The sequence below is a fragment of the Hyla sarda genome, chromosome 1 (genome assembly GCF_029499605.1).
Source record: "Hyla sarda isolate aHylSar1 chromosome 1, aHylSar1.hap1, whole genome shotgun sequence".
Classification (NCBI taxonomy): domain Eukaryota; kingdom Metazoa; phylum Chordata; class Amphibia; order Anura; family Hylidae; genus Hyla; species Hyla sarda.
Window position 1 is genome coordinate 587,974,757 of NC_079189.1, and position 12,791 is coordinate 587,987,547.

The 12,791-nt window shown below is 44.1% G+C and overlaps 1 protein-coding gene across 2 annotated transcripts in view; it reads right to left on the reverse strand.

The window, feature by feature from the left end:
• Positions 1-12,791, reverse strand: part of LOC130295278 (complement component C6-like) — an 87,302-nt gene that overhangs the window by 34,985 nt on the left and 39,526 nt on the right. For both annotated transcript variants that reach the window (XM_056545889.1, XM_056545881.1), the window contains exons 7-8: positions 10,518-10,718; positions 9,024-9,264 (exon numbers count right to left, since the gene is read on the reverse strand). In XM_056545889.1, the coding sequence (XP_056401864.1) occupies positions 9,024-9,264; positions 10,518-10,718 (442 nt within the window). The remainder of the gene's footprint in view (positions 1-9,023; positions 9,265-10,517; positions 10,719-12,791) is intronic.

The following is a 12,791-nucleotide window of genomic DNA, read 5'->3' on the forward strand; positions in this document are numbered from 1 at the left end:
GAAAACGCTGCAGCATTCGTATGGTCTGGACCCACAATAAATATGGTTGGACCGGATGAGTGCTGCAGCGTTTTCTTCTCACACTATTGGATTTCCACAGATTTAAACAAGCCCTAAAGACACATCACTTCAAGCAGGCCTATAACATCCCATAACTCATCTTCCCTACTATCACTTCAGCCTCTTTTGAGACTTCTGAGACTTGGAGACATCAAAAATGCCAAATTCGGCAGTCCTGCATACACTCTGCACTTTAGACATTCAAAATGTATTTGGTGACTGGTTCTTCCACCTTCACGTAACCTCTCCTATTTATAAAACATGGCTGGAGCATTGTATCAATAAAGCGCTTTCTGGCTTTTGTCTCAACCCTATTGCTGATAGTCTGGGGAAGCGGGAGGCTTGGGCACAGACATGGCAAATGAAGATTAATGTGGTTATATGTAATGTTATGCACTTGGGCCGTTAAAACAAAGTGTACAATTATGTGTTAAATAATAAAACACTAGGTTAAATTTGTACCAAAAAGGACTTGGGGATATTGCGGTCAGTAAGCTCAACTTTAGTGACCAGTGCCAGGCAGCTGCTGCCAAGGCTAATAAAGTCACGGGATGTGTATAGAGGCATAGAGGCACATGACAAGGACATAGTTTTACCTCTGTATAAATCAATAGTCAGACCACATATGGAGTATTGTGTCCAATTTTGGGCACCTATATATAAGAAGGACATGGATGAACTGGAGAGGGTGCAGAGGAGGGAGACAAAAATGACTGATGGTATGGGAGGATTACAGGACCAAGACAGGTGTAATGCCTTTAAGAAATTATAATTATTATTTGTATATTGTGTAATGCCTTTAAGAAATGTGTCATGTGATTGTGACATGGGAAGATACCAGTGACCATGTGACCTGTAGGGTGACCTATGGGACCCCTCCTAGTCTCCCCCATATAAGCCCTGGGGGAGCTAGCTCACTCTCTTATGCTATAGTGCTGAGTTGCAGCAAGGTCAAGTCCTAGGTATGTGTCTGGAGTCCAGAGGAGGCCAAAGTCTACCACGCAGCCAAGGATCCACAAGTCAAAGCCTAGTAAGCTACAAACGGAATATAGTCAGTCTCAGTCAAGTCAGTCCAAGTCAAGTCTGTATCAAGTCAGCGTGGCTGTGCACAAAATTTTCCAAGTCCACTATAAGTCCCAGCAAGCCCTGTGGTCTCTGAAGTCACTGGTCACCTCCGTGGGCCTAGCCAAGCTGTATAGACTGTAACATCGGTCTACCCTCAGCAAAGCTACCGCTGTTCCGTAACTTGGCATTGGATTGATTATTTGTCCCTGTGCCTAGCCCAGGATCCAGCGGTATTCCTTCGGGAGGTGTAGAGGATAAACCCCGCCCTGGCGTCACGAACACAAGAGGTTAATGTCATCTGCCCCTAGGGTAATTCTGTGGTCAGCCACGGTGATGCGATGTGAGATGTAGGGGCAGATGGAGTTGTCCAGGTGTAGATGGTGTTAACCCCTTAGTGTTCGTGATTCCAGGGCGTGGTTTGCCTATGTAACCACCCGAAGGTAATCCCGTTACTGCTAGGTCAGGCAGGGGTAAATAATGAACAGCTGGAGTAGGCCGTGGCGCTTTTGTTGGTGCCCCCTGGTCAGGCCAAACCTCTGGGGCAACCAGAGTAGACCTGGGCACTTCCGTTGGTGCCTGATGGTCAGGCCAAACCTCCTCAACAGCAAGAGTAGGCCTGGGCACATCTGTAGAAGACCCTTGATGCACATACTTGGGGTCCATAGCAGGTGGCTCCAAATACTCTTCCTGAACAACTGCTCCCTTGACGCATGGTGACAGGAGAAAAAATGGATCTGAGTCCCAATATTCAGAGGGGAAATAGGCGAAGGGGATTTGTGTGGGATTCTTAGGTATAGTGACAGCTGCTGCCCATTCCCCCCTCGCAGACTCTGTACAGGCATGTACTCCACATTCTCCCCGCTCTTCAGAGAATGCATAGCTGGGGGGGAGATAGTCCCTTTGTTCACTAAGAGGATGCCTCCATGGTGGCAGTCCATAAGGGTGCCAAACCCCCTCAGTTTGTAAAATTTGATTACTGTTGCGCGACGGCTCTCCAGGGGTGGCTCACCCTCCTGGGGGTGCTCTAGCTTTCTAATATACAGGGCCTCCAACTTTTTGGTATCTTGCTGCGGCTCCTGTCGCACCTCAAACGGCAGCCGCTTTGGCCCATACCTCTCTATCCTTTGCACCCTCAGTTCCTCCATGATATCGGCAACCTCAGCGTCTCTTTTAGCCCTTTTGGACTGGGCCGGAGGAACTGGTGGAAGGGACTTCCCTGACAGGAGAAGAAGATGCTCCCTCATGTACTGGATCAAGTCAGGCTCATTGCCAAATAGCCACTTAGGTAGCGGTGGTGACTGGGGACATGCTGGGGGCTGCTGGACCTTGGACGCTGGCTCTGGACTGGGGTAGATGGAGGGGTAGAGAACGCGGCCTTGGCTAAGGTACTCACTTCTGACTCCTCAGTGTCGATCTCCGGCCAGGATACCCAGGTCCGGCGATAGGGTGACAGCCTCACTGGCAACGGTTCTAGGGACAACTTTGGCGTACCTATGCCGGAGTTGTGGCCCACTCTCCATCGTCCTCTGGCAACGACACTTTCAGGTGGACGTCTTTGGCCCCGATGGAGAACTTATGCAGGCGATCCGCTAACTCCTGGAACATTTGGGCCACGGCATCGGCAATCTGTCGATCCTCCGCACATGTACATAGCTGCACCTCCACCATCTTCTTACTCTCAGCCAGCACTTCCACAGAACTGGAGGTTAGGCTCCCCATCGCTTCTTATACTAGTCGCCAACAAAATGGACTCCGGACAGAAACACATCATCAGTGGGGCCTGGGCCCGGAAGTGACTCAGCGGTGAATCCTCTTCTTCCGCCCCACCAGCAACAAGGGGTGGACCTTTCAAGCTCCACTTCAGACTGGGTACTGCAACTTGACTTCCACACTCAGGGGCGAGATGCTGGATTTGGCGGGGTCCTTTCGCTTCTCGACCAACTGGTTAACCCTTTCAGGTACAACGGCAGACATTTTGGCGTGTAACAGCTTTAGTTCTGATTTTGCACACTGTCAGTATAACTTTTACAGACTTCCCAATGGCAGGCAGCAAAACCTTCTTCACCTCCCCCTCTACTTTATCAGTGCCACAGTAAAAACACATTACAGTAACAAAGTCCCGTACACTTTTCTGGCGCAAACTTTTTCGCATCGGCATGCGATTTTTCTCGGACACAGTTTAGACTAGGGGGTGGCTTTGTGGCATATGGCACACAACCGAATCCTGTTCGTGAAGCTACGGGGGTACGATGTGAGGTGTAGGGGCAGATGATGTTGCCCAGGGGTAGATGGTGTCAACCCCTTAGTGTTCATGATGCCAGGATGTGGTTTGCCTATGTAACTGCCCAAAGGTAATCCCGCTACTCCTAGGTTAGGCAGGGGTAAATAATAGTCCAAGGCCAGGTTAAAGGAGTAGTCCAGTGGTGATCCAGTGGTGAACAACTTATCCCCTATCCTAAGGATAGGGGAAAAGTTTGAGATCGCGGGGGGTCTGACTGGGGCCCCCTGCGATCTCCTGTACGGAGCCCCGACAGCCCGGCCGACACGCTCCCTCAATACAACTCTATGGCAGAGCCGAAGCGCTGCCTTCGGCAATCTCCGGCTTTGCCATAGAGATGTATTGAGGGGGCGTGTCGGCCGCGGCTCCGTGCGGGGGTCGACACCCGCTGTCTGGCCAGAAAGCCTGGCCCCCGTACAGAGAGATCGCAGGGGGCCCCAGCGGTCGGACCCCCCGCGATCTCAAACTTATCCCCTATCCTTAGGATAGGGGATAAGTTTTTCACCACTGGACTACCCCTTTAAGGTTAACGTTTGCTTTATTGAAGATGAACAGGTATAACAGTCTTTACAGGGGTAGTAAGGTTCCCAGAGAGGTAACCAGTAACACGGGGGACCTCACAGCTTGCTGGGACTTGCAGTGACTTGACAGACTCTAGCACAGCCACGCTGACTATAACTGATTTGACGTGACTGAAGATAGTGATACTAGACAAAGATGACTTGACTTACAGATCTGTGGCTGCAATTTAGGCTTGAGGCCTCCAGATGTAATGGACACTGGCTCTGAGACGTCTGGACTGGACCATAGGAGAAGCCTGAGCACGTACAGGGACTCAACCAGACAGGACTGTAGGAGCATATCCCATACTGGGACATCACAATTCCATCTGCCCTCATCACACCCTCACCACAAACACGTTTTAGGGGCAATTTGATCACAAGCTATAAATATATGAATAGACAGTACAGAGATCTTTATAGTGATCTTTTTATACCTAGACCGGTAACCATGACAAGGGGGCATCATCTTTGTCTAGAGGAAAGAAGGTTTCACCATCATCACAGACAGAGATTCTTTACTGTAAGAGCAGTGAGACAATGGAACTCTCTGCCACACAATGTTGTGATGTCTGACTCAATAAACTAGTGTCTGACTCAATAAACTAGTGTAAGGGGGGTCTGGATGCTTTTTCGTGAAAACTATAATATTACAAGTTATGTATACTAGATTCATGTGGATAAAACGTTGATCCAGGGATTTATTCTGATCGCCATATTTGGGTCGTGAAGGAATTTGTCCTCTGTCATAGGGCACTTGGCATCAGCTTCATGGGGAAGGGGGGGGGGGGTTGTCTTCCTCTGGATCAACACAGTAGGGTTTTAGGTTGAACTTGATGGACTCTTGTCTTGCCTTACGAACTATGTAAGCTTTTGCGAGCAGGGCGTCACTCCTCCTGTCTGAATATTTAATGTGGAATATTGTTATGTCTGATACTAATCTTTATTTGTATCCCCAAAACTGTAAAGTGATGCGGGATCTGTTGGCGCTATATAAATATCATTATCATTTTTATTATTATAATTATTTGGCTTTTCCCTTTCTTTCCTTTGATCTACAGTTCATGTATATTGTATTTTAGAAGAGAACAAGAGCGCTCTCATGTGAAGATTCTCAAAGTACAGTGTTAGGTTGTGGCTAACAGAGACCGTGCTCACCTGGTGGGGTTGTGCGGTCTGCAGGCACAACACTGACAACTTGCAGAATGAATGAACCGAACAGCTGCAGCGGCTTCCCACGCTGGATCACCGGCGTACACAACAGGAAACAAGGGCAAGGAAAGTGGAAACTTGATGTCGCGCTGCTGTAGAAATGATGAGGATGACTGTTCAGGTAAGTTTAACCATTTATTGGCACACACACACAACGTGTTTCAGGGAATTAATGTCCCTTTCATCAGGCATGATATCCAGTAAAGAAACATACACGGTATTTAACAGGCAGTTCAGTGACGTATACAGGAAATGACGTTTTCCACAATAAAATGACGTTTTCCACAATAAAATATATACACCCAAAAATGATTTTAAAAATTCTTTAAAAAAACATAATAAATGAATGAGCACAAAGGAGGTTAATCGACAGTGCAAGTGCGGAGAGAATATAAAAATATCATCACACACATTTGAAATTATGGACACATTGATATTAATAGTAATAAAGGTAATAAATAAACATATATATATACGCATATAAAAAAACACATATATATAAATATATATATATATATAGATATAAAAATTCTATCATATCAAAAAATGTAAATAAATATATAAAAGTGGCATTTAGTCTATTCTCTCTGTGCATTCATTTAACCCTTCAGGCCACATCGTGTTCAGTCTAAAAATCCAGTACAATTCCCTATTAATTAATTGCTGGTATCGGTTGGGACAATTTTCATTTCATTTATGGATTCCACTACACAAACCGACAATTGCTCACTATCGCAACCTTTCGAGAGGGCAATATGACGGGAAACACTCTGTTTCATGAATTTATTGGCAATATTAGACCGGTGTTTGTTCATTCTTGAACGTAAATTTTGTACAGTATGGCCGATATACTGGATTCCGCACTGACATGTTAATAAATAAATAACAAAAGAGGAGCCAAAATTATTGTACTCCCCAATCTTTTGTTATTTATTTATTAACATGTCAGTGCGGAATCCAGTATATCGGCCATACTGTACAAAATTTACGTTCAAGAATGAACAAACACCGGTCTAATATTGCCAATAAATTCATGAAACAGAGTGTTTCCCGTCATATTGCCCTCTCGCAAGGATGCGATAGTGAGCAATTGTCGGTTTGTGTAGTGGAATCCATAAATGAAAATTGTCCCAACCGATACCAGCAATTAATTAATAGGGAATCGTACTGGATTTTTAGACTGAACATGATGTGGCCTGAAGGGTTAAATGAATGCATAGAGAGAACAGACTAAATGCCACTTTTATATATTTATTTAAATTTTTTGATATGATAGAATTTTATATATATATATATATATATGTGTGTGTGTTTTTTATATGCGTATATATATACATATATATTTATATATATATATATATATGTTTATTTATTACCTTTATTACTATTAATATCAATGTGTCCATAATTTCAAATTTGTGTGATATTTTTAAATTCTCTCCGCACTTGCACTGTCCATTAACCTCCTTTGCGCTCATTCATTTATGATGTTTTTTAAAGCATTTTTTAAGCATTTTTGGGTATATATATTTTATTGTGGAAAACGTAATTTCCTGTATACGTCACTGAACTACCTGTTAAATACCGTGTATGTTTCTTTACTGGATATCATGCCTGATGAAAGGGACATTAATTCCATGAAACAGGTTGTGTGTGTGCCAATAAATGGTTAAACTTACCGGTACAGTCATCCTCATCATTTCTACAGCAGCGCAACATCAAGCTTCCACTTTCCTTGCCCTTGTTTCCTGATGTATACTGTATGGTAGACAACCACTTGTATTCTTGTTTGGATGACTATTTGGTAATTCCAAAGTTTTTTTTTTACACTATAGGAAGGGATGTCTTATCAATATGATTATGTTTTGCATATGGCTACTTTACACACATACATTATAGTTAAAATCTATATATATAAAACTCAACGTGTGTATGTGTGTATGTATGTATGTTTATATGTATGTATGTATGTTCCACAAAAACTTCCAATCGGCTAAAGATATTAACATGAAACTTGGCACACATGTTACTTATATGTCAACAACAAACATAGGATAGGTGATTTAACCCTTACTCACCCCCATTTGCCAGGGGCGGGGTTTTTGTCCCATACAAGTCTATGGGAAGTATATGTTACCGCATAACTTCCAAACATCTGGAGATATTTCGATAATACTTGGTCACATGTTACTTATATGTCCACTTAAAATATTGGATAGTTAATTTAACCCTTAACTACCCCCATTTGTGAGGGTCAGGGTTTTTGTTTAACGTCCCATGCAAATCAATGGGAAATGTATGTTCTCACATAACTTCCGTATGGCTGTAGATATTTCAATACTTGGTACACATATTACAGGTTGGGATATGAGGACGGGATGGGAGGTCAAGATAGGAGATCGAGAAAGGAGGGCGGGATGGTCGGGATAGGAGGTCGAGATAGGAGGACGGGATAGGAGGATGGGATAGGAGGTCGGGATATGAGGACGAGAAAGGAGGACGGGATAGGAGGACGGGATAGGAGGACAGGATAGGAGGTCGGGATAGGAGGTCGGGATAGGAGGTCAGGATAGAAGGTCGGGATAGGAGGACGGGATAGGAGGACGGGATAGGAGGTCGGGATATGAGGACGAGAAAGGAGGAAGGGATAGGAGGACATGATAGGAGGATGGTATAGGAGGTCGGGATAGGAGGTTGGGATAGGAGGTTGGGATAGGAGGACGGGATAGGAGGACAGGATAGGAGGAAGGGATATGGGATTGGTATATGACAACAATATATGAGCACGGGATATGAAGTCAAAAGCTTCCTCCTTTGTTGATTTTCCTCCCCAACAAGGAAGGAAAAACTGGGCAACGCTGGGTACTCAGCTAGTAATAGTATAAAAGGAGAAATGTCAGTATTGTGACCACCTAGCTCCACAAATCTCTGTATAAACATGTGGTAGTGGGGTGTGATGAGGGCAGATGTTGTTACCCTAGGGGCAGATGGCATTAACCCCTTGTATTCATGATGCCAGGGCGTGGTTTAGCCTAAAACCACCCGAAGGTAAACCGTATGATCCTGGGCTAGGCACTGGGGCAATAAAGACTCCAACGCCAAGTTACGGACAACGGTAGATTTACTGAGGGTAGACAGTTGGTAAAGTCTATGCAGTTCAGCCAGGGTCCAAGGAGGTTACCAGTGACGCAGAGACCTTAAGGGCTTGCTGGGACTTGACAATTGAATGCAGACCACGCTGACTTGACAGATGGCAGGGACTGACTTGACTCATAAAGCTGTGACTTTAGCTTACTTGACTTGATGGTGGCTGCAGGACTGGACTTTGAGGCCTCCAACACTCTGGACACACACACTAGGCACGACTGCACTGGACCTCAGCAGGAAGCAAGAGCTAAGAGAGAAGCTCTACCCAGGGCTTAAATGGGGGAGACTAGCAGGGAGCCCGTAGGTCACTCTTTGGATCACCTGCTCACTGATAACTTCTGGGTAACAATCACATGACATAACTCAACTCAACTTAAAGATACAACACATTTTATAATACAATACACTGCAGAACATATGTACCGGGGGGAAACAGGTGCATGGGGCCCTGGGGTCACTGAAGGAGGCTGCCTGACAGGACAGCAAGGGTACGGAGTAACATCTCCCGTACTGGGCCACCACAAACATCATTATTTTGCATACAACAGATGACTGCATAGTTTGACGGTAATAACTGTAAATTTGTAGATATGTTTTTGTCTCATATGTCTGTTACCCTGTATTAGTCTCTACTATGGCCTCCTATCAGGTTCTAGCTGTCTCAGCCTCTGGCCGCTCTGCAGTGAGTTTTAGCTCCTTACCTGATGTCTTTAGCTCCTCAGCACTATACTGGTAGAGAAGGTCATACGATCCACCCATGGTGCCTGCTGTGATGTAATGGGTACCAAAATCATCAAATATTCTGCTATAGAGCGGATAGTTGTATTCCAAGGGCAGATGATTCAGAGCCTGCAGGAAGACATCTGAGAGCCAGAGATTGTCCGTCTTCATTCTGAATTCTGACACCGAGATCACTTTATTGATCCGAATGAAGTTAGAATTCTAGAAGGAAAACAAGCGAATATTGATAGAATTATAATTAAAATTTTGTTTTATTAATAATAATAATAATAATAATAATTTTATCTGTGGGGTACAAAGCAGTAAGTGTTTGTTTTCCCTACAGAACTACAAGAGGGGAAATTACACATTAATGAAAATACAAATAGACCCAAATCCATTCCAAACAACAGTAGGTGTTCAAATCCAATAGTTAGGGCTTGTTCACACCATATCATGTAGTATAGCTTTCAAATAAAACAAGATGGACATGTGGTGTGCCAGCACCAGAGGCTGTCCCGTGGCTTTAGATTGCTTCGGGCAGCCCAGTCTCTCCGGTGTTGGGCCCACTGAAAGACCTCTTGTTCCATTAATTATATTTGCCACTTTAATAAGAAGTAATATATTTTCCTAAGTATTTTGTTGATGTTATCCTCATGTATGTTATTTATGTGTTACTCTAACCTTAAGAGAGGAGCTGTGTGAACCCCATGTGACCCTGCCTACCAATGGGAACCCCAAAATTCTTGCATATATAGTGTAGTGGAGGAGGAGTTGCACCAGTCCAGTGCTAGTCACGGCTGAGTTTAGCCTGAGCATCAGTGTGGTAAAGGTAGGCCCAGGAAAGGCCCAGATCAAATCTACTTTATACGGTCATTCTGCAAGGATCACTCGTACGGTGGAAATACATGTCCTGACGGAGGAAGCTTCAAGACCTTGACAAAACCCTACCTACTAGGATCATTCTCCAAGTCTCACAAGTCAGTATCAATTTATTGGGTGAATGCATCACAAGTCCCAGCAAGGCAACAGGGCTCCCAAGGGGTTACGCTGCATGATACTGTCAGTGTAATACCATCTGTACCCTGCTCAGTAAAGACAGTTATCCGTAACCTGACGTCGGTGTGTTCCATTACTCCCCGTGGCCCAAGAGAAGCTGTCTCCAACCTCGGACAGTGTATAGGATAACGGTGCCCTAGCATCATGAAGGGATAAGGTATTTGCCTACACCACCTGGTACCACAGACACACATAGAGACTCCATCAGAGCCCCAAGCAGTGGTTGACATGACTTTGGGGGGGTTGACCTATTGACCAAGTGCAAGAAGGCAAGGGGCAATCCTCCAGTGATGGCTCCCTAGAAGTTTCCTCCACTGGTTTTTTTTCCCTTTCCTGTGTGCTGAAGGATGACTCTTTGTGATTTAAATGCACACTGTCAGATTAATAAAATTGACCTTGATGCATGGATTGTTTACCTTTTTATGAGAGGCTTGTAAGGCTTCCTTAAAGGATGATGAACCATGGCTTACAGATTTTGTATCAAAGAAGAATAATATAGGGATTACAATAGCTAGACCGCTGCCTCCCCGATGAGATCCAAATCGGTTATTGGAATTGGCAAAATTGATAAGACTATCGTAGAATTTAGACGACACGTCATCTGCTTCATCTTTCATCTGTTAGAAGACACACACACACATTTCTTTTATTCAAGGTCAATAGAAAAAAAAATGGAGATAGTTGAAGGGAACAGCATATCCAGTCAAGCAAAATAGAGAGTAGGTAGGCACTCACCGCATCTGACATTTACTGGTGCAAAATACCTGATCCACGGGAAGGCATAACAGACAGTGTAGAGCGTTCAGAGGCGACTGTTGGCCATTTCGCACGACTGTGCATGCTTCTTCCGGCCACAAGTGCATGCTTCTTCTGGCCAAAGTCTGCGATTTCGCATGACTGTGCATGCTTATTCTGGCCTCACGTGCATGCTTCTTCCAGCCACAGTCGGACGTTTCTCACGACTGTGCATGCTTCTTCCAGCCTCAAGTGAATGCTTCTTCCAGCCACAGTCTGCTGTTTCAGCCTTAGGGCCAGAGGAAGCACGCACAGTCGTGCGAACCGGCCAGCAGTTGCCTCTGAACACTCCACACTGTCTGTTATGCCTCCCCGTGGATCCGATATTCTGCGCTAGTAGACGTCACATGCAGTGAGTGCCTACCTACTCTCTATTTTGCCTGAGAAAATTGTAAAAGGTGCATCAAGAGTCAAAGTAGGAGCAGAATATTTTAATCGATTGTAAAATCAGATAATGACATAGTAACTGTTTGTAAGGTTATGCTGCTCCTTGTGCAAAAATAAAAATAAAAGTTTTTCCCCCATTATTCTGCACTCAATTCCCCATAAATTGACAATGTGGGAATAGAGGTCCTGATTTACTATTGTAAACCCGGCCTGTTTTGTCGGGTAGTGTGCCCGACATTGCATTGCACCACAAATTGTGTCCAAAATGTAAAACCCGACCAACTCTAAATTTCACTCAGAAAACCCGAAAAAGGGAAAGGGGACGTGGCCACCAAAAAGGGGGCATGTCCCGGACATTTAAAAAAAAAAAATCCCAATGTATTTACTTATGTCGCCACATAAAATCTGGTTAATTTAAGCTCTTGGAATCCCAACAGCTCAGGGCATGTGTAAAAAAAAGTAAAATGTAGGGAAGCCTTAGTAATTACCATAGAAAAATACTTGTAGGGAATTAAAACTCACAAAGAAAACTACACAACACTCTAAGTAAATCAGGGCCAGAATGTCAGAAATCTTTGCTAATTTATTAAAAAGGAAAAACTAAAATATTGCATTGACAAAAGTATTCAGACACTTTACTCAGGACTTAGTTACAACCCCTGTGGCAGTGATTCCAGCCTCCAGTTTTCTTGGGGATGAGGCCACAAGGTTTTCACACCTTAATTTGGGGATTTTCTTTAAAGGGGTTATCCAGGGAAAAACTTTTTTTTATATATCAACTGGCTCCAGAAAGTTAAACAGATTTGTAAATTACTTCTATTAAAAAATCTTAATCCTTTCAGTACTTATGAGCTTCTGAAGTTTAGGTTGTTCTTTTCTGTCTAAGTAATCTCTGATGACACGTGTCTCGGGAACCGCCCAGTTTAGAAGAGGTTTGTTATGGGAATTTGCTTCTAAACTGGGCGGTTCCCGAGACAGGTGTCATCAGAGATTACTTAGACAGAAAAGAACAACCTTAACTTCAGAAGCTCATAAGTACTGAAAGGATTAAGATTTTTTAATAGAAGTAATTTACAAATCTGTTTAACTTTCTGGAGCCAGTTGATATATATAAAAAAGTTTTTTCCTGGAATACCCCTTTAATTCTTCTCTGCTGATCCTCTGTGTCCAGTTGGATGGGGACCGTCAGTGGAAGCCATTTTCAGATCTCTATATAGATGTTTTCTTAAAGTTCAAGTCAGGGCTCTGACTGGGCCCCTCTAGGACATTCACAGAGTTAGCCCTAAGCCACTTCTGTGTTGTCTTTGTTGTAGGCTTAGGGTGGAGATTTATTAAAACCTGTGCAGAGGAAAGGTTGACCAGTTGCCCAAAGCAACCAATCAGATTGCTTCTTTCATTTTGCTGCCCCACCATGCTTTACTGTAGGGATGGAATTGGGCTGGTCATGGGCAGTGCCTGGTTTCCTCCAGACATGATGCTGCCCCCACCATACTTCACTGTAAGGATTG